Below are 27,290 nucleotides of genomic sequence, written 5' to 3'. Positions count from 1 at the left end.
CCCTTTAGTTTTAGATGATAGTTAAGGTGATGGCTTGGGTCCATTTCAGGGATTACTCCGTTTTCCTAGGTCTCTCCCATGTATTCAGGAGGCATAGATGTTTTTTGTTGTTGCTGTTTTTTCTTTTGTCAATCTATTTTTCTTATTATAGGGAGGGGGGGTGGTCTCAGCCATAGAACTCAGAAGAGTAAAGGGAAAATTATTTTTCCCCCTTTACATTACCAACAGAAAGTTTCTCATTTATCTACTAACTTATTAATGGTCTGCCTTCATACCATTTTCCTCTATCTGAAGGGGGTTTTGTATACGTGTTTGTTGTCTATCTCCTCCTCCCTCAAATTTAAGTCTTGAAAGAAGAGACCTTAACTGTCTCCCCTGAATGTTTCCCCAGCACCTAGTACAGTGCCTAGTACAGAACAGCACTTGTAAATCGCGTGTAGAAGAGAGGAATTGGCTGATCAAAAGAAAATCCCAGAGCCTTGGCCATTCCCAGCCTCCAACAGTGTTGTCACCCCATACTCTTATCTCTTTTGCTTCCTTCTGGGGTTGGTTCTCTTCTGTTGTAAGTGGGCTTCTACCGAGCAGTCAAGGAAGTGACAAGATGGCCACAAGAAGTTCCATGAATGTTTCCTTATGGTTCCTAATCCAGGAGAGAAAAGAGTAAGCCTCTCTTATTATCTTTAAGATATTATCCCAGAAGATTGTAAAGTGACTGAGGTTGAGCATATGCCTATGCTTGGCCAAGCACAATGGCCAAAAGTTGTGTGATATAGACTGGCATAGGTTGCGTAACCATCCCAAGTCTGGGAGTGTCATTACACTGTAACTACACCAGCACAACAGTGAGTGGAAGCAAGAAGTTCTTAAGGATACAGAGAAGTTGCTACCAATAGAAGGAAGAAAAAGATGCCAGGTAAACCAAAGAAACATATATCTAGAAAATTATCTAGATATAGCAAGCATTTTTTAAATACATTTTTATCCTATTCTCTGATGCCCTACTTTCTTTTGAAACTCCCAGTTATTAAATGAAAGTGTCAAATTGTATTGTCCTCCGGGCTTATTTTATTCTTCTAATGACTCCATTGTCATAGTTTCAAAGAGTAAAGATATGTTTACCTCTCTTTAGAGGATTCATGGGAAGGTTAATAGACTTTCACTAAGTTATTCGGGTTCTCTAAAAAAGACAAGGTAAGTCATAACTAAGTACAATGTAAAAAAAATAATAACTAAGTACAATGTAAGTTATCACAGAAAACTAAAAGTGAAACTTAGAATATTTTAAAATCATTTAAATTTTCAAAGCTTAATCATTTTCTTAAAATACATTACAGCCCTTAGAAGTAGATTACATGAAGGTAACTTTAATGATGCAAATGCACTTCTCTGCATTATTTGACTAACATGATTTCTTCCACTCTCAACCACTGAAATTCCACTTTTAACTCAAAGTATGAAAGTAAATTACACTAAGTCATTATATAAGAAAAGGGGATGAAAAATAAAGGAAAAGTGTAAGTAATATAGCCCAGGAAAAATATTTTTAAGGGGTATTACCCCTACTACCCAACACTGATCTTCACTTTGTAGAAATATCTAAAGTCCAGACGTCAATCAAATCTCGATCTTGAAACAATTTCCTAGTCAGAAAGAGAAAAGGAATACATTAAAATGAATTCAAGGCACCTGAAATTCTCACATATGTAAATTATATGTTATTCTCACACTACTATGGATTTACATATAAACCATGATGTTAGAAAATGAAAAGCAAAAAAACCACACACATACACACACACAAATTCTCATCATACTTAACCTGCTATATACATCTACATTGTTCTCCCTTTTGTTAAATCTCTATGCTCATAAAATGCCCACCAATTCAACTACATTCTTTGCAAATGATTTACAAATGGAAAGGACTTCAGGCTCAGATCTTCTCTGAGAGCCCTCCAACTGCAGAAATGGTCATAGGTAGAATCCACAAAACAAGTTTATTAACATCCATTTTTGCTGAGCTCAGCAGGGCCAATTCCCTCAGCCTGATGCCAACATACACCCTCCATCTACACCACAAAGCAACAAGAGATACTTAAACCTACTCTTCCAGATGGAAAGTGCTTCCTACAAGACTCTGTCACTCCCTACCCTCTTTACTTTGCCCTTACTCTGTCACCAGCACAGATTCCCAAATGCATGCCATCCCCTTATTCAAGAACAGCATCACTGTGTAAAAGACCTAATTGTCCCTGCCTCTTCCAGGCTTCTTTCCAAAATCCTGTCTGCCCTGTTGGCCTGTTCAATTCTCCACACCCATTTTGTTCCGTGGCATGGGTCCTGGAGGTTTAGTTTACATTTTCCTGTCATCGAACAGCATTTCCTTCGATAGGGGAAGAAAAAACCTGTGAGTCCCTTCTTTTTTTTTTTTTTTTTTTTTCTGGATGAAAAGTTGACAAATGAAAACTCACAGTTTTTCAAATTCTTAGCATTTTAACTCCAGAGACTTGAAGAGTAAATAGGTGAATAACTGACTCATCAAGTAGGTCAGTCTTTTTTAAAGCCAAGAACTAGTCACAGCTGAGTCTCTCATTAGGCTTGGTGCCGGAGAACACTCCACTAGCAACCTCATGACCTAGCTAACAACCAAGAAGAGCCAAACAAAAGGGACATTTGCTTTTTTCCAAAACTATATTATCCTTCCAGTTGGAAAAATAAAATTCTGAATCTATCCTACATCCATATTGATAGGGAAAGTCATGTGGATCATTACAATTAAACAGACAGCAAAATTACACGAAAAAACACTTTGGCCACCAACCTGGACATGAAACCTCAGCTGCAAAAAACAGTAATGAAAAGAAGGAAAAAAAAAGAACCAGAATAAAGAAAAACCATTTTTTGTGCCAGATCGTTTAAAGACTAAAAATTTATGTCAATGATTTGTTTAAATGGCTATTAAACTGCTAAGGTGTTTATATATGTAAAATATGCATATTGGAGGAAGTCAGCTGGTAGCTTCACCCTCCTGGGGGAAAATCCAAAGTTCATTACCAATCTTCGGTCTACCGCAGAGAACTCTGCAAACCCCAGGGGCTTGGAATTCTAAAAAGGCCATTCAAGCCTCAGGTGGACTCCGCGTTTCTCTATTTCCCTGTCCTTCCGCTTTTCTTTCCTTAAAAAATTTCTTATAGGATTTGCATTTGATGAGGTTCAAGAGGTCACTTCCCCTCTCACCCTCCCCCTCCAGGGCAGGCAGAACAGCCGCGTCCAGAAAACGCCTTCCAAGCCGCAGTGGCTGAGACCTGCGGCCCCGCCTGACGTTTTGCGCCTGGTATCCTGCGGCCGCTGCGGAGGACGTTTTCGCACTTGGAGAAGCCAATCCGCCCTTTTTTACTCAGGGTCCCAGAGAGGCCCGGGCCGATCTCAAGCAAAGGCCGACAGCAGAGGAAGGGCTGTTTATTGTCTGCCTTTTTCCAAGTAGTATTTGGAGATAGGTCCTAGACGGAGACGAACCTGACCAACGATCATACAGGGGAAACGTCGAGGCACTAAAATGAAAATGACCTCTCCGCTTTCCACCCCCAGCTTCTGAACTTGTCGCCCTCTGTGCCCCGCGTTTCCGTTCCATTCGGCCCAGGATGGGCACCCTCCCTCTTTGGGGTCACAGTAGCGCACCGCCGCCCTAGGGAGTTAGTACCCCCGCCCGCAAGCAGTCTGACCGCATTGAGCGAACCTAGTGGCGCGGCCGAGGCGCGGAGAAGTAGCCCCAAACTAAGTCGGACGCCAGTCACCAGAGCTCGCCAGTCCGCTTCTCGCAGAGCTGGACCCGTCCCAACGCGCATTAGCCCAGGCTGTTCTCAGAAGCCTCTCCGCCGGGGCGCGTAGCAGTTCGGGGGTTGAGCCTTCGGCCCCAGCTTCCCATCAGGGCCTTTCCGTACTTTCTCCCAGCTCCGTTTTTAACTCTAAATTCTTAATCGAATGCCAAAGTAAAACAAAGCCCAAGAGTTTCGTTGAGGCCGGGACAGACGGAGGGGCCCAATTCGCCTTAGGCCCCCCGCACCACAACCAAAAGTCACCCCGGAGAAAACTCTAGGGCTGCGCTGGAGAAAGGGATTCCAGGTCAGAGGAATCTGCGCGGTTTCTGAGCCAGTGTTGGTGGAGCGCTCCCCACGTGCTGCACGCTGCTCTACAGGCTTGACTTGTATTATTTCGTTTAGTCCTAGCAACTCTATGGGTCAGCAGTTATGAGAATCCCAATTGCAGAATGACAGAATTGGGCGCCTGGGTGGCTCAGATGGTTAGGCGTCTGCCTTAGGCTCAGGTCACGATCCCGGGGGTCCTGGGATGGGATCCAGCTTTGGGCTCACGGCTCAGCCGGGAGCCTGCCTCTCCCTCTGCCTCTCTCTGTCTCTCACAAATGAATAAATAAAATCTTCAAAAAAAAAAAAAAAAGAAAAGAAAGGAAGAGAAAAAGAAAAGAAAGGAAAAAAGAAAAGGAAAGAAATGACAAAACTGAAGTCCGGAACAATAAAGTAACGCTCAAGGTCAGGTTAGCTCGCATGTGCAAGGTGTATGGGCGAGGAGATATACACAAAAATATTAAACGGAATGAAAACATTTATGGCATCAGTATTTCAAATTGCAGGTTACATTTTCAGAGTCAGAGCTTTGTGAGCCCAGTGGGGTAGAAAGAATAAGGGTGTCAAGAGGTGGCCCTTTCGTATCCCACACTTCTGTTTCCGGTGCGTTATGTGGACCGCGAGGGTTCTTTCCCTGCCACTCCACCTCCCACAAGACGGTGCAGAGCCTGAGCCTGTCGCAAACGGGAAATGGAGGGAAAACTTGGAAATTTCCGCCTAAAACAAGCAAACGCCACGGGTTGCTTCGCTGGCGGCCCACGACCGCGAAGAATCTGCGAGAAGCCCTTGAGCCCCAGCCGCAGCGCGCAGGCAAGTTTTTCTTCCGCGCTTTCACGCTTTTCCCGTGGGATCTCGAAAACCTCTAATGCCAATCAGCTGTAGGTGGCTGGACCCCCAGTGAGTCCCCCTAAGTCCCACATACTCGGGCCCCTGCCCGCGTGCCTAACATTATCAGGCGGGAGCTTCCGCACGGCACTCAGACAAGGGACTCTCTCCCCTGCTCGAGTGAAGTCCTCTGACAGAACTCAACTCCACGCGCGCGCGCTCGCGGGCACACACACACACACACACACACACACACACACACACTCACTCACCGCGCCCTGGTCACGTGCCTGCTGGGCCCACCAGGCATTGACCCACCGCACTGAGAGGGCGCGCGACCAGCCCCGGTGCTGCGAAAGGCATTCCTCCATCCGCCGCGTGATCCAGTCCAAGGGAAAAGTCCCCCCCACCCCGCCCACCCCTGTCCCCGACCCCACCCTGAGTATTTGCCCTTCACTGTGGAGCCACGCAGCGCCACCCACAGCCTAAACATACCCGGAGGCCAGAGACCCCAGCCCGCAGAGGCTGACTTAAACTTGTAGATTATGGACCCACCATCATTTCCTTATTAGGGACAAAACCAAACAAGCATTTAAGAGATCGCCCAAGGAAGGAAAGATCCCAAGAACGCATAAAATTTACAGAAGTACCTCAAAACTAAACAGCAATTTTTTTGGATTGGGCCAAAAATAACATCATAAATGTGTATATGTCAAAATGTTAATACTTATACAATTTTCATTTCATCTCTATAATCATTGCAGGAGGAGAATTATTTTTAAATTTTTATTATTACCTCTTTACCGGAAAAAAAGTAGGAATTGAAGCACAGAGACGTACTCGAGGTCATCAGGAGCAGGTGCAATTGTCAAGCAAAATTTGAGGCTTCTAAGATCACCACATCACTATTCATCTCCTCAAGGTTGCCCTGAGAGTGAGGGAAATGCTAAGAACAAAGGTAACCTGTATTACTGGGAGAGGGGAAAAATAAGACAAATCAGTAACACATATTTCTGAAATACACAAAAAATCCTGGTGTGAACTGGGGGTTGGGGATACAAGCCAACCAGTGCCTCCTGGTCCATCCCCCAGGACCTCTTTTCTCCTCCAGCCTAGTACAAAATCTTCTCACAAAAACTTCCAAATAGTATGGAAAAGTATTTCCTGGCTAGCCACTATCTGGGTTAATGATTCAGAAACTACTATATAGTCCACATGGATAAACATACACACATATGCATCGGGATAGATATATTCAAAGGTCACATATGCTCTTGCAATAAAATGAATTTTATATATGTGATCTGATATGCATTTATGAAGACAGTGTGGGGTTAACTCTAGCCACAGAACAAATGACTGAACCCCTTTTCACAGCTTACTGCTAAAACACCCACCCAGCCCCAGTGAGGGTGTGGGAGGGAAAGTTTGGGGAGGGAAAGTTTGTCAACTTCTTGACAGTTCCAGCAGCCAGGAGAAAGCCAAGATATTTGGGGCTGGAAGTCAGTTGGGAGGACTGAGTAGCAGGATGGAGAGTCCTATTTGTATAATACTCCTCCAGAACAATGTCCCAGCCCTATTTCCAACTTCCCCAAGGAAGTGTGCTTGTCTGCACCAAAATATAACTTTAGGTATGAGAGAGCTACAACTGGTGGGTGTGTTAAGAAGTAACAAGTTGCACTTCTAAAACATGACGTCTGGATTTGTCCTAAAATATTTGAGCAAGAAATGAAAATAGAAAGAGAAAAGAAAAATGGAGCAAATGGAGCAAAATCTTAATAATTGTTAAATCTAGGTGAGGGGTATTGAAAGGAAGCCTTATTATATATCCTCTCTGCTTTTCTGTACTATGAAATTTTTCATAATAAAAATTTAAAAAGAAAAATAAAAGCTCAACCTTTTCATATAAATGGGTGTGCTTTATTGTATAGAAATTACACCTCAGTAAATCTAATATTTAGAGTTTTTTAAATAAAAGTCAGTTGCAGTAGAGAATGCCATACTTCCTAAAAGACAAAAACTCAGTTCTTTTCATGACACTGAGGAAGGCCAATGGTTGACATCTTGTTCTCAGGTTCCAAACCTAGTGCCTTTGGCCTTCTGGAATCCCAAGTCCACTCCTAGTCTACTTATCATCTGCCCTTGCTATTTAGCCTTCCCCCAAAGGACCTCCAACGTTCCCTTTATCTTACAAACTTTCACCATCATTAAGAAAGCGCCTGGATTCTTCTAGTCAAAAGGATGAGAAATAATAAAAGGAAAAAAATTTATTCCTCTCACTGCAGACCCAGAAGACAACAAAGAGGTCTGGGAGCCTCTTCGCGGATGAGAACGCTGAGGCAGAAGAAAGCGCTTTCTCCAAGACACCCGCTGCAGAGCCGACTGGAACTGACTTCACCAGACGCTCGGTGGTCTGTTTTCCACCAGACCTCAGGAAAGCGCCAGGAGTCCGGATGTGTAACTTACAAATGAAGACACATCCCTCTGCCCCTTGCTTAGAGAAACCAAAATAACTGAACTGAACCCTGAGTTTCTTCAGCATGGCAGAGGCATGTTTGCAACGGAAAGAGCGCGCTTCAATAAAGGAGTATCAAGTTTGTGACTTACTTTCTTCTTTAAATGTTAACGGTGTGAAGGGGTTAGCAAAAGCAGAATGTGCCCTAACGTGGCCAACCTAGTACGAGGTAAACGATCATTTTTTAAGTAATCTGGGGTCCGGACCGCGAGGCTGCGGGGACCCCGGACGGCGGCGTCAGGAGCCTCGGACAGGTGAAGCAGAGGGAGCCGCTCCGTTGGAGGCGCGTTGGGCAGTCCCGTCGACCCCGATTCCCGAGAGCCTGGCGCCACCCAGCGGAAACGAAAAGAATCCCTGCTTCTCCGGAGTCGACAACCAAGGAAAAGGGAAAGGCGCAGCCCACAACACCGCAAAATCTGAGGATTTTCGGAGGGAGGGAAGGAGATATCATTTGACGAATTCACAGCTCCATGTCCAGCCTTCCCAGTTTACCCCTTTCCACCAACAAGGACACTATGACCAGACCCCGAAAGCATGTCCTCCTTGAACCCCAAGAGGAGAAACGCTTTCTCCTAAAATGCAACCTACGCCCACGGAGAAGCTTTTAGCGTTGACCTTCAATGCAGAGCAGGGATGTGCGTTTGCCGCGCTGGCCGCGCGACTGCAGGCGCAGGGGAGAGTCAAAGTGGAGGGCGGAGGAGAGGGCGAGGAGGGCCCCGTAAATCATTTGGAGAGATTTTTGGCCACAGTCCCTGTTTCCGAAAGGTTGCGGGATGGTTTGACGTTGATTATATAGCTGCTTTCTTTTCAAGTGCGCGCCCCTCCCCGCCGCAGCCCGCCTGGTGTTCGAGGATTGTGTTTGAAAGGGAGGAAGCATTCTTGAAGTGGTGGGTGATGGATTGTCTAAACCCTTCTGGGACATATTGGGCGGGGGGTTTTGAGGCAGCTCATCAATAAAGACCCCCCTGGAGAGAGGAGGGGGTGGCTGGAGAACAGCCCCCACCACGCAGCCTGGAAGAACCAGGCCTGGAAAGGAACACTTGAGGCCAAGGGGGAAGGGCATGGGGGAATGTGAAGAGGATAAGGCAGGTGAAGACGTCTCTTTGCCTGGATACCCTCAGCCCGAGGAGACTTTTATGCTTCACCACGTGGATGCGACAGGATGATTCATTCAGGGTAGGGAGTGGTGACAGAAAAAGGGCTGGTGGGCTCCTAACACCAGGGTATCAGGGGAGCAGAAAGGGAAGTGGAGGCGCCAAAGGCACCAGCAGACCATCCTGATGCATTAGGGGCATTCTGCTATAGACTTCCTTCCAAAGCCCCAACCGAAAATCAACCCACTTCTCCCAAATTGGAGAAGGGAGATGGGGAGGGGGAATAGAGAGGATGATGGGACTCAAGCCATCCCTTAGGTTTCACAGACCAGGACAAGGACAGGCCACAACCTCTAACACTGAAAAGCCCCCTTCTTTCTCATGGGCAGCAGCTTTCAGAGATGCCCCGTGGGGTCATGTAGGTCCCCATACATGGACTCCTCTGGGCTCTTCTCTAAGAGGAGGCTGCCCTGGGGTTGGGAACACCTATGGGGAACCCCTCCGCTGCTAGCTCCTTGGGAAGACTCGAAATCCCCAAAGCAAGGCCAGCTTGGAAGGACAGCTTTGGGGCCTCGTCTAGGACGGGTGGCCTCAGTTTCCAAAGAGCCACGGTCTTGGGGCTTTCCCAGTCTCCTCTTCTGTCCTAGCACTGGCGAGCCCTCACTTCCCCCTCCTGTGGGCCTCGCGGGCCTTTGCCCTCTGCCGCCCAGAGCTGTCCTTCTCCTGCTACCAGCAGTCAGGCCGCATCCCAAAACAGGGATCGACTGCCAGACTGGAGGAGGGGCAGAGAGGAGAGTAATGGGGGGTGGATGAGAAGGAAGGCTCCCAAAAAGCAGCTCCTCCAAGGCGGCGTCTGGGCGCCCGAGGTCCCGAGTCGGGCTCTGGGCGCCGAGCACGTTTTATTTATCCCCACAGAGGATGCTGGAGGACAAAAGAAATATTTGGACGTCAGCGCTGATTTATATTTTTGGAAGAGCTACGTTTCCTTTTCTGAAGAGAAGCAAGCGCGCACCATATCCTGAGCTCAGCAGGGAGGACAAGAGGGGAGTTTTGATGCTCCAGGAAGTTCATCCAACGTGGCGCGGCGCGCAGGGCCCGGAGCCCTGCGGAGTTCGCTGCCCTCGGAGATATTTATTTATTTGGGGGGTGGGGGAGCGCATGGGGAGAGGAGACGAATCAGACAAGTGAAGAAAACCCGACTACGGCTGGGTTGGGACCTCCAGGGCGCCTCCCGGCCCGCATACCCCTAGCAGGCCAACCTAGTTCCTCCGTCGGTGGGAGTTCGAGGCACGGCCTTGCGGTCTCCCGGCGCATTTGGCTAATGCGTTCAGCTGCCCTGGACGCGCACCCTCCTAAGTTCAGTGCCAGAGGCTAACCCCTCCCAGGCCAAGGGCGCCTCCCAGGTGGGCCCGGCCCTCCCGCCGGCCCTCCCAGGCGCTCAAGAGGCCCAGCCACCTTCCTCCAGAACCTGGGTAGATAAGCAGAAGCAGTGGGCGAGAGGCCTTCCAAGACCAAGGCATGGGGCTGCAGAGGAGGGGTTGCGCGGCTGGGTGGGCTCAGGGGAAGAGGGGCTGTGCTCCTGAGACACGCCCTGGTACCTCTGGTTTCTGTCTCTTCAGGAGGGGCTTCCCTCCCAGCAGCACGAATGGATGCAAAATTAACGTGCTGAGAGGCACCAACATCCACACTTATTTCCGCCTTTTTTCTCCTATGATTGGGTATGTGCCGGTAGAAGCTTTTTTTCCTTCGTTACTGGAAACCCACTCATTCCTGCCCCCTTGGGGAACACACGGACTGTGTCTTTTCCGGCACTGCCCCTTTTCTCTCCTCTTTGCAGTCACCAGAGTTGCCTTTTAGGAGAATTGCGATCCCTACCACGGAGCCCCTCTTCTTAAGCCCCACCCATAAAAGCAGCAGGCTGTGGACGATACAAAAGGACGGTCCACCGGAGCCCTCAGGATGTCCGGCCTGGTACCACTAGGCCTGCATCCGGGTCAGGTCCTGCGGGCAGTTGAGCCCTGCTCCCGGGAGCATCCCAAAGTTGCGTCTCCAACTGAAGAGCACCAGGGCCTTGAAATCTGAGAAGCGCAGAAATGGGTAGAGGCGCAGTCTCCACCTGGGGTTCCGGTAGATTGGATCCTTTTTTCTTCCTCTCCAAGCATCTCACACCAGGTCAAGAGAGGTATCCAATCATGCCTACCGCCAGGCCCAGGAGAAGGGGGCTATCCCCGGATATCTCAAGAAGGTGGCTATAAAAAGAGCCCTGCCCGGGACAAGCGTTTGGAGAGCGGGGGGGGGGGGGGGGGGGGGGGGGATCTATCCAAATAAACACTTGCAATTGGGTGGCTGGTGTTCAAACCCGGAGGTCTGGGGGTTTCTGGACCTAAGAAGAAGAGCAGATGCCGAGAAGGGTGTAAAATCCCCACCGTTACCCCTCCTCGCCAAGTCCCCCTCTCCTCAGCGGCGGATTTTCTATATAAATTAAAGTTTCTAGAGGGGCCTCTGTGGCGCGTAGGCTCGAGGTCTTCCTTGGTTTCCTCAAACAAGCCGACACTCCCTCGGCCTCAGCACCGGAGCTCATCGTCAGCAACTAGAAAGGCCTCAAGGGAGCTGGAGAATCTTCTACATAAGTTAATTTTGTACCAAAACACGGGGTGAATATAGTGGTCAGTTCCAGACTGATTTGGGAAGAGACTTTGCTCCAGCCAGGCTGGCGGAAGAAGGGAGGGGTAACCAGAGCGAGAAGTGCCTCGAGGAGTAGAGGTCTCTGATGGAGGTAAACAGTGTCGGTGCGGATGCGTCTCTCCGGTGGGTAACTGGTTTAGTCTAAGCCATTTCATGTAAAACCCACGAAGCAGAGGAAGTATGCTAAGAACATAAGATTTAAACCGCAATAATGAAGAGATTTCCTAGAATAAAACGCCGATTACAAAACAAATCGGAGAAACCGAAGCTTCCCGAAGTTTACATTCCCCTGCGCTGGAGCAGGGGCGGGGCCTTGAGGTTTGGAGCGGGAAAGGAACCCGCAGCCCAGACGGAGACAGTCAACCAAAGGGGGACAGAGCGCCAGGGATGGACAGAGGGCGGTTGCACCCGACGCTGTGTATTTCTGGTTAAGCGAGGAGCAGCCTGGCCTCATCTATATTTATTTTAACGAACCATACCTTTCCTTCCAGTAAGAAAAAATAAATCAAGATTTGTGTTGTTTATAAGGCAATGAAAGTCAGTCAGGAAGAGCTCACCACCTTAAGAAAGGGCTTCCAAGAGAGGGAATATCTTAAGCAAGGCTATGTATCAGAGACAACTTTCCTTTTAAACTGTCTTCTAAATAGAAATTCAGATATTATTGCCAGGGATAAAGAATTTGACATGCATTCTTACCCAGGAGACCTGTATAAATGAGTAATTAAAACAAAGTTGAGGGCGCCTGGGTGGCTCAGTGGGTTAAGCCGCTGCCTTCGGCTCAGGTCATGATCCCAGGTCCTGGGTTCAAGCCCCGCATCGGGCTTTCTGCTCAGCAGGGAGCCTGCTTCCTCCTCTCTCTCTGCCTGCCTCTCTGCCTACTTATGATTTCTCTCTGTCAAATAAATAAATAAAAATTTTTAAATTAAAAAAAAAAGTTGAGAGGTTTTGCTGCAAGGTACTGGAAACAGCCCTAGACTGGGATCCCAGGCCCCCCAGTACAGGCCAGCTTTGTCACTTCCCCAGGTGTGACTTGCAGCAGGTCATCTGATCTCTCTGAGCCCCTGTTTCCTTATGGCTAAAGGGGAGATAACTGTATTTGGACCACGTGGTTGTGACATGATAAGAGCGGAAAGCCTTGCACTTGTGAAATCTATCAGGAGCAAAAGTAGACGTTTTGTATTTCTAGAACGACCTTTAGGTCTAGGGGAATTTCCATGGCAAAGATGGGGTCTGCAAGAAAGAATTTTAGAGAAGAGCCTCTTCCTGCTCGGATAACTAAGGTCATTAACCTCCATATTTTTGTGGAGTGCAGGGTAGTATTTAGACCCCTGGAGAGAGAAACAACCTTTGAGTCAACAGAAGCTGCTCCTGGCTGGGGCTGTAATTCCAATGCCTATGGCCTTTTCAGGACTGTCTAGCCTCCTGGAACACTCAGCAAACTCTAGGTGGTATTTCTTGCAAGTCTGAAGAGTTTAGGTAAATGAATTCCGTGGTCACTTGGACTGGATAGGGAATGGAGCCTTTAAAACTCCCTGATATTTTAACCCGCTGAAATTTGAGGGTTGGTGCTTTTTATTCTTCAGTCACTGGGTCTTAAAACCTTGTAGGGCCTGAAATCAATATACATCGAATTCCTAGTGTGGACAATCAGAGAGAGTTCAGTGACAGTGACATTTATTTGCTTGCTGAATTTTCCCAAAACCCATTGTCTATCATCCCCTCCTTCAAATGAGATGATTGCCTTCCTTTTCCTTATTCTTCCACCTGGGCCAATTCTATTCCCACTAAACACACACACACACACACACACACACACACACACAGAAGGCTATGTCAGTGGGGCTCCTTTGAGTTATTATCTGTCCTCCTGACACCAGCTTCTATTGCATTTAATTATTTTGCAGACACTCAAAGCACTGACTTATGAACCTACTATATATACTTCCATATTTAGTTACATTTAAATTGTCCCATGTAAAATGACAAAAAGGGGTAAGAGGGGAAAAACCTGAAATAAATGGGGACCCATCTCCAAAATATGCTCCCATGTCGCTCAGAAAGAAATTCTTAGAAGTAGAAGCAACTGCAACACCCACCCACCCCCAACTCAATCAAAACATCCCATCCGGAAAAGACTGACTTGTTTCTTTTTTCTATTGGAAATGAGCGGTAAACTGAGTTCATTTTAGCCGTGTTTTCTTAGCTGACTCTCTGCTACAATCAAGCCATTTTCGGACACATTCCCATGTAGGTACCAGGGGTGCTCTGGAGGAAGCTGTCGACGCCTGTTCAGCTAATTTAGGTTTTCTTTGTCTAATTACTGTGGAGCTTAGGGAAAAGGAGCCCGGCTCAGGGCAGTAAACTGACACTCGGTCTCTGTGTGTGGTATCCAGGCAGGGTTTGATGGAAAAAGCCTGCTTCCACTCAACTTCAGGTCACTGTCTGGGGCCAGCCCCAGCCCAGCCCCCAGCTTTCCCCTTCCCACTCCTCCCTCTCCACTGCTTCTACAGCCCCACCAGCACACTTAGCCAAGAGCAGATACTCTATTTGGTATCTCCAGGGGCACAGATAGCTAGTGCCATTCCCCCCAGAACCTGCCTCGGTTCTGTTCCAAGGTTCTTTGCAGCTGGCCTTTCTCTAGATCCCTGACCGATCTCAGATTCTTTTATCCTACCCCCCCTCGCCAGGCTCTCCAGCACACATACGTGCACCTAAATCCCTTCAGAGTAGACAGAGAGGTGTGTCCAGCCCAGCCTCCCATTTGGTCCTCTGGTCTACAGCACCTCCCCTTCTGGGCCTCCTGCATCAGCCCTTGTGTGGCCCAGCCAGCTCCCAGGCCTCAGGCTCTCCTCCTCCCACTTCCAGCCCCAGTCCCTGGTCAGACTACATTTCCTTGCACGTGTAATCCAATAACTAACTGTCGGGTCTCATTGGAAGTGATTCCTCCCGAGGGCACATCCTCTCTCCCAGCCTCACTCTTACTTAGAGAGGAATTAGCCACACGGGTGGAGTGTTCTCCTACATAAGGCAGCTTGGAGATGGCACAGCATTTTTGTGGACAACATGAGACTGAGGAGGTAAATCTAGTGAGAGTTACACAGCCCTTCAGGCCTGAATATAAATACAGCTATTTCACTTATCTCACCCAGTGTCAGCCTTCTTTCTGCATTTCTTTTCCTTCCTCCCTCCTTCCTTCCTTTCTTCTTCTTTTTTTCAAAACATCAAGTGGAAAACTGAAAGGAAGTGGAAACCAACGCAAACATGAATCCTATTCTAAACCTTGGTTGAATTTACTCTATCTATACCCATCTTCTCAAAGTTCCAAACCTGTTCAGGATCCTCTGGCAGCACAAGGCGGTGGGGCGGGGGGGGGGGGGGGGGGGGGGGGGGGCTTTGCAGCGCCTCGGCTTCTTGCCCTTTACTAGCAACTGTTGCGGATCTTCCAAGCCCTGTCAGAAAGAGAGAGGATTGGCACTTTACCTTTGGGCGTTTGGCACCCTGGCGTGTGGCTGTGGGCTGTAATGTCTAAATGAAGTTGACAGATGGTGTCAGTGCGGGCACGGGGAAGGCAGCTAAGGAGGCTCCCGGCGGCGGCGGCAGCCCCAGCACCAGCGGCAGCACCACTCCGCCCAGGGTGAGGCAGGAGGAGGAGGAGAACGGAGATGGGGTGGGAAACGGAGACGGGGTGGGAGACGGAGACGGGGTGGGGGTGGATTGAGGGGATAGGGGGGATAGGGGGTAGGAGGAAGAGAGGGAGAAGGAGGAGGATAGCGGAGAGGAAAAGAATGGGTGGGTCCTCTCCGAAGGGGGTGGCTGGTTTCTGGGATGGGAGGCAGGGGTGCTGTAAGGGGAACGAGAAAGAAGAGCTTATAAAGTTATATAGGTGGTCGAGTTTTGCTGGGGATGGGAGTCAACCTAGCAAAATGTGATTCTGTGGTCCCTCCGTTTGAAAGAGGGTGGGTAGGTGAGGGGAAAAGTGGTCGAGAGGAATTAAAAGGCCGAGGAGAACCGTGGAGAGAGAGGAGCGAGATAAGAGACGGAGCCTGCCGCCAGGTTGGGAGGGGGGAGGAGTGAGCACTGAGGCCCAGCGCGCCCTCCCCAAGGTGGCGCGGAGCGTGGAGGGGGCAGGGCGGGGTGGGGGTGGAGGGAGGGAGCGACGGAGGGAGGGAGAGCGGCCGGGGGGAGGGCAAGGGAGGGAGGAAGTCTGAGAGACAGAGCGAGGAGCGCTCCTGAAGGGAGACGTCGGGTTCGTCCCCGGGGTCCCTGCCGTGGTCCCAGCTCCTGGGCGCAGCTGCCCGGCACCCGGCCGCTTTGGTTCTACGGGCCCGTAGGCCATTGCGCAAGACAGGGGCCAGAGGCTCAGGGGAGGGATGCGCCGGGCGTTGCCTCCGGCCCGCTGCCGCCGCCGCCGCCAGAAGCCCCAGCGGAGCTGAGGGAGGCGACGCCGAAGCGCTGGCTCGGAGTGGCCACCGCTGCAGCCCGGGCGGCGGACTAGGGCGCTCGCCCGGCTTCTGGGCCGACCCGGTTCCGGCGCCTCCGTTCCCGGCCGGGGGCCAGCCCCTGCGGCCAGGCCTCTCTCCCCGGTCCCAGATGACCACCGAGGGCGGGCCGCCGCCGCCCCCGCCGCGCCCGCCGCCGGCCCCGCTCCGCCGCGCGTGCAGCCCGGCCCCCGGCGCACTCCAGGCCGCCTTGATGAGCCCGCCGCCCGCCGCCGCCGCCCTGGAGACCACCTCGTCGTCCTCATCGTCTTCCTCAGCCTCCTGTGCCTCCTCCTCCTCCTCCAACTCGGCCAGCGCCTCCTCTGCCGCCTGCAAGAGCACGGGCGGCGGCGGCGGCGGCGCGGGCGCCGGGAGTGGGGGCGCCAAGAAGGCGAGCTCGGGGCTGCGGCGGCCAGAGAAGCCTCCTTACTCGTACATCGCGCTCATCGTCATGGCCATACAGAGCTCGCCCAGCAAGCGCCTGACGCTCAGCGAGATCTACCAGTTCCTGCAGGCGCGCTTCCCCTTCTTCCGCGGCGCCTACCAGGGCTGGAAGAACTCCGTGCGCCACAACCTCTCGCTCAACGAGTGTTTCATCAAGCTGCCCAAGGGCCTCGGGAGACCCGGCAAGGGTCACTACTGGACCATCGACCCGGCCAGTGAGTTCATGTTCGAGGAGGGCTCCTTCCGCCGCCGGCCCCGCGGCTTCAGGCGGAAATGCCAGGCGCTCAAGCCCATGTACCACCGCGTAGTGAGTGGCTTGGGCTTCGGGGCCTCGCTGCTGCCACAGGGCTTCGACTTCCAGGCGCCCCCATCGGCGCCGCTCGGGTGCCACGGGCAGGGCGGCTACGGAGGCCTCGACATGATGCCTGCGGGCTACGACGCCAGCACAGGCGCCCCGGGCCACGCGCATCCGCACCACCACCATCACCACCACGTCCCGCACATGTCGCCCAACCCCGGATCCACCTACATGGCCAGTTGCCCCGTGCCTGCCGGGCCTGGGGGTGTCGGCGCTGCTGGGGGCGGCGGAGGAGGGGATTACGGCCCGGACAGCAGCAGCAGCCCAGTGCCCTCATCCCCAGCCATGGCGAGCGCCATCGAGTGCCACTCTCCCTACACGAGCCCCGCGGCGCACTGGAGCTCGCCCGGCGCCTCGCCTTACCTCAAGCAGCCGCCCTCCCTGACGCCAAGCAGCAACCCCGCAGCCTCGGCAGGCCTGCATTCGAGCATGTCCTCCTATTCGCTGGAGCAGAGCTACCTGCACCAGAACGCCCGCGAGGACCTCTCAGGTAACGCAGTGCGCGCCTCTAGGTTTCCAGGCTCCACAGCTACTGCAACTTCCACAGGGTCGCCGCAGCCAGGGAGTCTGAAGGCACGGGGAGGAGTGGGTGCTGGGAGAAGAGGGAACCTTATTCATGGAGGGGAGAGGATTGTGGTCATACTGCCCTCTCTCATACCCTTGGCCAAGAGCTGGGCCTCCAGAATTTGCACTGCCAGGAGGATGGTGCAAAGTCGCCTGACTTCCTGGGGTCCCAGGTTGTCTCAGGCCCAACTTAGTTTAGAGAGAAGGCATGTGGTCTTTGGGGAGCCTGGCCAAGGAGCTGTGTCTGCTTCCATGTGTGTGTGTGTGTGTGTGTGTGTGTTCACGCTGGCACACGCAAGTGTGTTTAGTTTGTTTGCTGTTGCTTTCCTCCCAAAGTAGATGTCAGAAAGGGACATGTTTTGTGTGCTGAGGGTGTGGGTGGAGAGGGGTTGCAACTGGGCCAGAGTTGAGGGGAGGGGAAATGAGGGAGGGTCAGGGAAGAAGGCAGAGGGGGGACCCAGGATTGTTCACAGGAGGGAGGTGTTACTAATGGAGAGGGGCACCAGCCTGTGAGGAGTCCCTTGCTTCCCAACACAGTGGACCTACATTGATGGCATGAGTCTGTCCTAGGCCAGGAGGACCCGAGGCCCACGTTGTGATTCCCCTGAGAAATGCTTGCCTCTTGGACTTCAGTTGTGTTGCTGGTGTAAATTTTGTTGGTTGAAGATTATGAAAATTTATTGACTTGCCAAAGGCGATGAAAGGTGGGAGGGAATAGATGGGGTGGAGGAGGGAATTTGAATATTTAACCAGGTTTCTCAGACAGTGGAGATAAATTCTGTCATATTAACCTCTCTGAAGCACCCACAGGCTTAAAATCAGGCTGATCTGCCCATCAAATGGTGTTTTAGTTCACACCCACCTTTCACCCCAATTAGAAAAAGCCTCAGAGGATGATGCACACAATATATGTTCGGGAATCAGCGTGTGACATGAGCTGCAGGGGAGACGGGAAGCCCAGAAATGGGCAAAAGATGTTGGTTCCCTGGACGGTGAAATTTCCCAAATAGGCCTTTTAAATGCGGGTCTCAGAGGTTAACTAAACAAAGACAGTCTCGGCAGGACCACACGGGAGAGGATTTTAGCCTGACTTAACCCACTGAGAGCAGAGTCTTGTTCAATTTTTATGGGAATTTCAACAAGTAACCAATACAGCCGACCTTTCCCTCTTCATTTTTTTTTTTTAATCCCCTGGGACTGGCTGTCAATCACCGCTCACCCCAGGCGGCGCCCACTCCCCCACTCTCCTGCCCACCACTCCTCTCCCCGCCCAGCCCGCTGCCCTCTGCCCTCTGCCCTCCTAGTGTTCCCCATTCCCCTTCTCCAAGCAGGCTCTACTCAGTTTGAACCCAGACTTCGAGGTTTTCCAGCTGCCCTGAAACAGTACCCGAAAAATTAGAAACAAAAGAACTCGCAAGAAAGAAAGAGACTTATGATTGTTCTTTGAGGCCGCCCTCGCCCTACCCAACACACCCAAGCTCACGCAAAAGTCCCAGAAATTCGGGACCCGGAAACACAAACTTGGAAAACGAAAACGGCAGAGCTGGATCAGGCCGGCCTCCCGCAGCGGCCTTGCTGGGGAGCCTCGCACGACCTATGGGCAGAGCCTGGGAATCCTGGGGAGGCCGTCATTGGGGCCAAGGCCGGACCAGGACGCTCTGCCCCTTCTTCCCTAGTCCTCTGGCTCCCGTCCCTCTCTTCCCCCGTCCTGGTTGGCATCCCCCAGGCGGAGGAGAAGTGGGGGCTCAGCAGTAGCAGGCTGGGTGAGCGGGCCTGGCGGGGCCTGTTAAGGAGTGCGCTATGGCCCAGCGAGGAGCTGGGAGGCCGAGCAGACCGAGGGGCTGGTGGTCCAAGAAGTTTCCCTGCAGCATACACGCACGCACACACGCACACAACACAGCCCCGCGGGCAGCGCAGTCCAACTTGGGATAGGGCTTCCAAGGTCCGCGTGCTCAGGGAGACCCCGCATCCGTCATTTATTACAGTGAGTCTTTCAAGAAGGAGCGGGGGCTTTTATCTCTCTCTGGTCACATCAAAGAGCTGGCGGCGGCCTTCAGTCGGTCGTAACCCAGAGCTCTGGGTCCTGCCTGGGCCCGCTATTTTGAGCTCATAGAACTGGCACCGAGAAGTGCTGTAACGCGACGGGCGAAGGCACCTGTATGCAGAGCAACAAGCACACACCGGGGCCGCGTGGACGTGTTGCTACCTTCTGAGATCAATGCGGCGCGCCGTTGGCGACAGTAGGTGCTACAAGGCAACAAACGTGGCTCAAGTCAGCGACCGCTCGCAGCCCTGGGATGCTGCCAGGCCAAGGCGGTGAGAGCTGGGCGCGAGCGCCGCGGGCGGGCAAGTACGGTTTTCACGCACTCAAAAATCGAATCTGGCCTGGCCCCCAACATGCAATTTATGGTCCCACAAGGCGCGGGTACCCAGAAAAGACGCAGGCGAAGAGGCCTCACCCAGCACAGGCCGGAAAGAAACTGTCCGGGAGAAGACCCGGCCGCGGCGCGCTCCGGACGCCGCCGGCCAGTTGCGCCCCGGGGCCGGGAGGCGCTGAGAAAGCAAAAGCAAAAGTCGGCAGCGGGTTGCGGCCGGGCTCTGGGCCTCCGCAGAGCGGCGGCCCGGAGGAGAGGAGAGGAGAGAGAGCCTTCTTCGCCCTCTGCCATCCCGGATTTTCTAAGGGGCTCCCCGCGCTGCCTGATACCTCGATGTGCAGAAGGGTCTGCAGCTGAGCGTTTATCGAAGAGCATTATCTGCTCCCTGGAGAAAGGCTTCTCTAAGGGAAGCCTGAGACTTTCCGAACTTAGGACGACCTGTACTTTCTTTCCAGGCCCTTTGTCTTGCAAAGGGATTGTTTTCTCTCATCTCTTTTTGGCACAATGAATATCTCTATTGTGACCTGCTATTCTGACTGGGACAGTTAATTGAGAAACAGGCAGGAGGCTCAGAAGAAGACGTGAGAGCGACAGCGGTGTTTCTGTGGGGGGGCTTGACCTCTGCAGCCAGGCTCTGGCATCAAGGGCCGGGAGACCAGAGCTTAGGAAACCCTACAGAGAGTGTGGTTCAACAGTCCCCGTGCGGTTGCACCCTCCGCGATTAAAGCGTTCCTGAGGGTACGGGAATAAAAGGGGAATTCGGGCGCACTAGAACCCGGTTTAGAGGAGGATCGTGCTCTGTGTGTGCGGGTACATCAAAACAAAACATAGTGATTTCACAGACCTATGATCCAGTTTGAAACTTTGAGAAACTTCTAGAGGTGGGTTTGCTCTACCCGTTTTCTAACGATAGACAAAAGGCACATCAACCCCTTTCTTACCCTGGGTCAAAATAAGGCGTGAGTTAAATTTAAATTTAAAAAGTAATATGCCTCATCGTAAAAAATAAATAAATAAATAAATAAATAAATAAATAAATAAATAAATAAAAGTAACATGCCTCATCGTCAGCTGAGTGACTGTTTCTGAAGAGCTTTTCCTTTCTTCTTTCAGTGGGACTGCCTCGATACCAGCATCACTCTACCCCAGTGTGTGACAGAAAGGATTTTGTCCTCAACTTTAATGGCATTTCTTCTTTCCATCCCTCTGCAAGCGGACCATATTATCACCATCACCACCACCAGAGTGTCTGCCAGGATATTAAGCCCTGCGTCATGTGAATGGAGGGAAGGAGGCCATGCCCAGGCCACTCTCTGCTCTCTCTTCTGCAGGGCAGAATAAACTGAGGTGGACTCCTCCACTATGCACGGCGCTAGCAGTAAGTAGCACACCAGTCACTTAGCCAGAATCCCCAGGCCAGCGCTGTTCACTGATACTTGTCTACCATTGGTAGAAGGACAACCCTGGCAATACCCTAATACGAATATATGCAGGATCCCCACGAGGGAGAGAGCCAACGGAGAACTCAGCTTTTTAGCGGAGATGATAAAAAGTTACCACATGAAAAACATAAACCTGTAACTCTGGGATCTTCATTACCTTCAGTCATCAGGGTCTGAAAAACGCAAGTTGTGTGTGTGTGTTTTTCTTTGTCTATGAAAATTTTTGTGCTTTTCAAAAAGGCAGTGCTAAGCACAAGACTTCAAGAAAGCCTCATCTTGTTGCCTAGCCAAAAGAGAGTTCTGTTCCGCCAAACACTAAGTTTGGATACAGGTGCCAAAGAACATTATTAAGAAAGTATTTAGAAACAATGTGTCTAGTTTAAGAAAGTGGTTTTCAGTATTGTGACAATACAACGTTTTTTTACAAGGTTGTTTTCTACCACCATATTTTGAAGATATTTTTATGATTTTCGTGTATACTCACACTTTGCTTGTATTTTAAAAGGAGGATATATTTGCACTTATGTATACTTTTACAGTTTGCCAAACTATTTTGATGTAAAATTTTTTCAATAAAATATATATAACAAATAGCTGTTTTAGAGACCTATTTCCTCCACGGGCATCCTGGGATCACCAGGCTCTCTTCTCTACCAGCCAGCAATGCAACTCTACACTGTTGGGTTTTTTTTTCCCCCAAGTTGTATAATTGACGTGGTGTGGGGTCTGTGCCTTGAGTAACACAGGCCAGGTTCTGATTGTGGGTCTTCTCAGGAGAGAAAGAGATGAAGGAACTTTTTCTGATCTTTTTTTCCTTCACCCTAGCTCCTTCTGGCTAAACAAAAACCAGAAGGTGAAAAGAACTTAAAAGAAAACCAGGCCAGATAATGAAGGCAAGAGTCTGACTTGAGGAAACCAAGTTTTGTGCCCCTTTTGTTCTCTTTCCTGTAGCCAGGGAGAGTTTTGCCTTTTGCTCCTTCCTCTTTTCCACCAGCAGGGAATGAGGGCAGAGAATAACGGGCAGAGTAGAAAGTCACCACCTAGGGCTCAGCTGAGTGGCGAGCAAGGGATAGGTGTTCAAAGAGCAGGACCAGCTTCCCCTTTGCAACTCACAGTTTGGTGGGAGTACTGATCACATTTTGTTGTGGGTGGTGGTCAGATCCTAAATAGTCCAGAGGGAGATGGCGGTGGAGCAGTAATGGGCAGTCTTTGACCATTTGGATCTTTTAATTTCCTTGGAGAGTAACAGAAGCAGGTACTCATCCTCATAAGGTATTCTGTGGCTGCTGTCTGTCCCCACCACCCCAAATTCAGAGCCTGACCAACCCTACTTAGCAGGAGCACTCTCAACCCCCACCCATCTCTGTCCAACCTCCTTTGTCCCCTTTGCTCCTTCCTTCCTTTGAACAAGCAATCTCCTTCAGGGATTCTCTCAGAGCCCCTTTTCCTTGCTTGATATCTGGAGCTTCCCCAGTCTCAAATGCTACAGGCAGCTCTGGTAAAGCTCTAAGTTCAAAAGAGAGAAAATAAGCCAACCAGGCAGCAGGACTGTTTTTTTGTTTTTTTTTTTTTCCCTTTCCTTTCCTCCTCCTCCTTCTTCTTCTCCTCCTCCTCCTTCTTTTTCTTCTTTCCTTCCTTCCTTTCTTTCTTTTTTCTTTTTTCTTTTTTTTTTAACCAGCCCTCCTCTGACCAGTCCTTCAAAATCATGGGTAACCTTGGCAACAGTAGATCTGAGCAGGAACAGGAAGGTTCTCAACCCATGATCAAGCTGCGGGTTTTCTTTCCCAAGTGAGGGCTGGTATTTTGGGGTTGTTTGTTTGTTTGTTTGTTTTTGCTTTTGCTTTTGAAAACTCACCTTTGTTTCTCATTCCCTAAAAGGTCTCCCCACCGTCCCCCCCCCCACCCCATCAGTTGCCAGGCACTTAATACCACTCAGTAGATATCTCACACAGAAGGTTTTTGTATTCCAAGTGAATTTAAATCCAAAGACAGTATCATTAGTAAAACATCTTGTTTTCAAAAGTCTGAACCATCTTCCTAATCCTTAGGTTTCCTTTCTATATTTTCCAAAATTAAGCAATGATTTAAACATGTTTTTTGTGTCTCCATTATCATATTTGCAGTTAAATAGGGCTTTTTTTCCCTTTTATTCTGAGCTACACAAGGGCCTGCTATAAATTATGAAGTCAGTTTCAGAGTTTGCTCCGACCACAGTGCTGTGTTTACATTCCTTCCGAGGCAGCCGGCATGGTCGTAATTTATATCCTAAACACTTGAACGTAACTTGTTTATACAGAGAATGACAGGACCTCAAAGACAAAAATGCTGAGTCTCTTGGGGTGACGGCTTTGGAAATGCTAGCGCGCCCCCTAGTGGTGCAAGTAGACACCGGCACGCAGTAATTCATGGTTGTTTCGAGCTGTGTAAGAGCTTGACCCATTTTATGGTGCTTTTCCATATCCCTATAATGTGGAGGTGTTGATCCTATTTACAGATGTGTAGTAGGTCATGACTATCAAGGGTTCGATCTATGCTTTCTGATTTTGGTTCATTTCACATCTTTCTTTTTTAAAGTAAGCTCTGTGCCCAATGTGGGGCTTGAACTCATGATTCTGGTATCGGGTCCCATGCTCTAGTTACTGAGCCAACCAGGCTGCCCCCATTTCACTTCTTTTAAAGCCGACATCGCATATAAGAACTTCCATCAACACTGCAGACACAGGTACAATGACAGTCTTCACTCTGAATCAGAATAACTTGAAGGGCTTTGTAGACAGACTGCTGCCCACCACCCACCCCCACCCCCCTCCCCGTTTTTTACTCAGTCTGGGGAAGGGCTCAAAAGGTTCTAGTCCTCATAAACCCGCAGGTGATGCTGATGATGTTGGTCCAGGGACCACACTTTAACAACCACAGGTTTAGAAAAACAGACTGAATTACAGATACAGTTCAGATGTGTGGGTGTTGAGGCTAGTCCCTTAATTAGTTAAGGAAAGATCTAAAAGCTTTTTTTCTTTTTTTAGTAGTTTGTTCACCCAAATAGTTCTGTGATTGATTACTGGGAAAATACAACGCCTAATTTTGAGCCCTACACCTGAAAATACAGCCTGCCCATTTTTACCCGGAGTGATAAGTTCTCTTGTTTCATTCTAGTGAGCTTTGCAAAGACAAGTCAGGTGGAATCATTAAGGTCTACCTGCCTCAGTGAAGCAATAAGTCTAGGTACTTACAGCATGATATGGATTCCCCAGATGGAAGGAGGTGGTGACTGGAGCAAGCAGGAAAAGAAATCCTTTATTAGTTATAAAGTCTTTTAAGGATGGAACATAGAGAAGGCAAAGAAAGGAAGTTGTGATCTCTGCATATAGAAATAGTGATTACTAAATATAAATCAGTTGGAACCATGAGGAGTGGATAGAGAGAAGAGAGAGACAGAGGGAGAGAGAGAGAGATGGAGGGAGATAGAGGGAGAGGGAGGAAATAGGAGGGTGAGAAGGGAGAGGAGGAGGAGGGGGGAAGAAGGAGGGAGGGAAGGAGGGAAGGAGACAGAGACACCAGAAAGAGACAGAGAGAGATCTGGAGAGCAAGAGTCTCTGAAAAATATTTCATGAATCCCTGTACCAAAGCTAGCAAAGCAGGCTTTGAAGCTGGATTCTCATCCTCGGAGGTAACTATTATCTGTCCAAATCTGCAATGCCAAGACAGTGACTGAAAGGCCCACGTACTTGTTTTACTTGGCTTCTGCCCGGATTCTGGGGAAGTGAGTTCTCTAGTTGTGCACGCACAAGTTTTCTGAACTACTACCACAACTTCTAGAGAATTTTTTTTTAAAGATTTTATTTATTTATTTGACAGACAGAGATCACAATTAGGTAGAGAGGCAGGCAGAGAGAGAGGAAAGGAAGCAGGCTCCCTGCTGAGCAGAGAACCCGATGTGGGGCTTGATCCCAGGACCCCGGGATCGTGACCTGAGCTGAAGGCAGAGGCTTTAACCCACTGAGCCGCCCAGGTGCCCCAACTTCTAGAGAATTTAAGGAGAATAATCTTGAATTACATTTTAGAAAGTGGAAGTGATTTTTGGGAAAAATTTTCAGGTGCACTATACAGTTATGTCACTGTATAGTGTGAAATGGAATTAGCACATCCCTCCCAAAGGAAGAACTGTCTGGTGGATTCACATACACCTAATTACTGTGCATCATGGAGATTAATTCAAAACAGGCACCAACTTATTTAGAATGGAAATATATTTTAATGTGTTTTATCGGAACGGAAATACATTTTACCAAACCTGCCTCTATGAAACACTATATGAGCAAGGAAAAACACTACAGATGTAGACATTGGGCCAGAGAGGGCCACAGCACATGGATGTCTAAATCATTTGGGAAAAAAAAAATGAAAGTCTTGGGAGTTCTTTTGGAGTTCAGAATGCCTTGAGCCCACTGCAATCTGACTGATAAATATTCAGCTCTCCAGTTCCTGGGAGACATGACCATCCCAGTGCCAATTCACCAGTCCTCTTGGCATAAGTGTCTGCAGGAAAGGGAGAGGGGAGATCTGGGGGCAGCATGGAGGCTCAACGTTCCCTCCTAAAGTATCACATCTTACTCTTTCAGCTTGGGAGCTGCTCCTACAGATGGGAAGAGAGCCAAGGAGCCTCTGCCAGAGCCAGTCAGTGGCTTGGTCCCCCAGACAGTACCATGTAACCTCCAGTAACTGACAGAGCACCTCCAGCATCCCAAACTGCTTTGCATTAGATTGAGTTGGGCTCCAGAGTGTGTGGGGAGAGGAAGACTTTCTCCCTCTCCCTCTCCTTCATCATTGGGGTTGTCATTTCATCTCCTACTCCCTGAAAGCAGTCCCTCATCCGCAGAAAAAATAATTAATCTCTCATCACTGGGGGCTCTGGCTACTATCATTTGGACTTTATCTGGGACTTCCCACTCCCATTTCCTAAGCACTTCCCCGTGGTGCCCCTCCCATGTCCCAGGAGGCTGTCTTTGTCACCCTCACTTTGTTTGTAGAGGAGATGGAGGCTTGGCCTAGGAACAGTGTCTGACAGTGGGCTCAGGAGGCAGCTGGTATGTGTCCCCTCTGCTCGGAGGCCCTGTCCATGTGCGGAGCCTCACACTTGGCTCTGTCTCCATGATCTCATGTCATCCAGGCTCCCCTTACTTAATCTGTTCCCCTCAGAACTAACCAGATGGAGGCAACCTTAAATCATGGTGTGTGTGTGTGTAGGGGGTTGGGGGGATGTAGTGGATGAGCCAGAAGATGATCTAGGCCAAGGGCTAATCTTCAAAGTGAAGGAAAGAAACGCCTATTAGGAAAGAACGGCTTTACTTGATTGAAACACAAGGTAACTAGGCCAGTATTTGGTTTCTGAATAGGGACTCCAAAGATATCAAATCAGCTAACATGCTTCCATTTTGAGGGGCCGCAGTTACTTGGAGAGACATTTGCACACACTATAGGGCATCACCGCCCAAGTGCATGGTAGAGGGACACGGGCAGCTTTGAAAACCACCCATGGCCGTCCCATTGCCTACCCAGCCAGCTGAGTTGGCTCCTTGGAGGGGGTCCTGGGCCTCAGGGTTCTTAAAAGTTCCCCACAGTGCTTCTACCTCTTAGGCCAAGACTGAGAACCATGAACGAACATTATCTTATTTATGTTCTACAGAAATCTTTTGAGGAAAGTGTTACTGACACAAGCTTGCTGGTTTGCAGATGAGAAAAGGCTGCCCCAGCTGTTTAGCTGGTGTCTTCACTAGTTTCTCTGTCAGTAAAGCATGTGGCCTACACCTTGGCATCTATCATGCCCCCTGGACAGCTTTGGCAAATCACTTCTCTGCATTCTTTCAGTCGGTGATACCCAACCTTGCTCCACACGGTCACACAGACTCTCTGGGTGGGACCGAAACCTCAGGAGCCTTGAAATCTGCACAGGTGAAGCCCCAGCTCTATCCTCCTGCAGGCTAGGCAGAATGGCAGTCTGTCCTCAAAGTCTTCCTTTGTGGTCAGGGGAGGAAGGAAGGTATAACCTTACGGGGAAGGAAGGTATAACCCAGCACGGCCATCAGATGTAACTTACTAAGGTTCTTTCCAGGAGAAAAGTTGAGTTAAGGGAAGGCACAGGGTGAAAGGACATGGATATTGGTTGAGGGAAGACACCCGGTCCCTGGGTTTATCACCCAGACGTCCTAAGCACTGTGACACATTGCGGTGATGCTTTCCACAGGGCGTCGTCAATATTCTAATTGGATGGTGGTAGTGTCAGTAATGATGCAGGAGCCCCAGCCCTGGCCCCAACCCCGGCCCCAGCCCCGGCCCCAGCCCCGGCCCCAGCTCCAGCAATATTGTCAGGT

The 27,290-nt window shown here is 50.0% G+C and overlaps 1 protein-coding gene and 1 long non-coding RNA gene across 3 annotated transcripts; one reads left to right on the top strand and one right to left on the bottom strand.

Annotated features, from left to right (window-relative positions):
• On the bottom strand, nucleotides 1-17,402 carry LOC125103149 (uncharacterized). 2 transcript variants are annotated; one of them, XR_007128297.1, is made up of 4 exons: nucleotides 17,200-17,402; nucleotides 14,589-14,710; nucleotides 1,558-1,640; nucleotides 1-640 (listed from the first exon to the last, which is right to left on the bottom strand). It is a non-coding gene; the product is annotated as an uncharacterized LOC125103149 (long non-coding RNA). The 2 variants fall into 2 exon arrangements; XR_007128296.1 differs by lacking the exons at nucleotides 14,589-14,710; nucleotides 17,200-17,402 and adding an exon at nucleotides 14,742-15,377.
• Nucleotides 15,478-21,507, top strand: FOXF2 (forkhead box F2). Its single transcript, XM_047734992.1, has 2 exons — nucleotides 15,478-17,031; nucleotides 20,594-21,507. Exons 1-2 carry the CDS (start codon nucleotides 15,852-15,854, stop codon nucleotides 20,758-20,760), a joined length of 1,347 nt encoding a protein of 448 aa, XP_047590948.1. The 5' UTR covers nucleotides 15,478-15,851; the 3' UTR covers nucleotides 20,761-21,507.
• The last annotated feature ends 5,783 nt before the right edge of the window (nucleotides 21,508-27,290 follow it).

Source organism: Lutra lutra, chromosome 6 (genome assembly GCF_902655055.1).
Source record: "Lutra lutra chromosome 6, mLutLut1.2, whole genome shotgun sequence".
Taxonomy (NCBI): domain Eukaryota; kingdom Metazoa; phylum Chordata; class Mammalia; order Carnivora; family Mustelidae; genus Lutra; species Lutra lutra.
The sequence above is the reverse complement of the archived record's forward strand: the minus strand, read 5'-3'. Positions and strand labels throughout refer to the sequence as shown.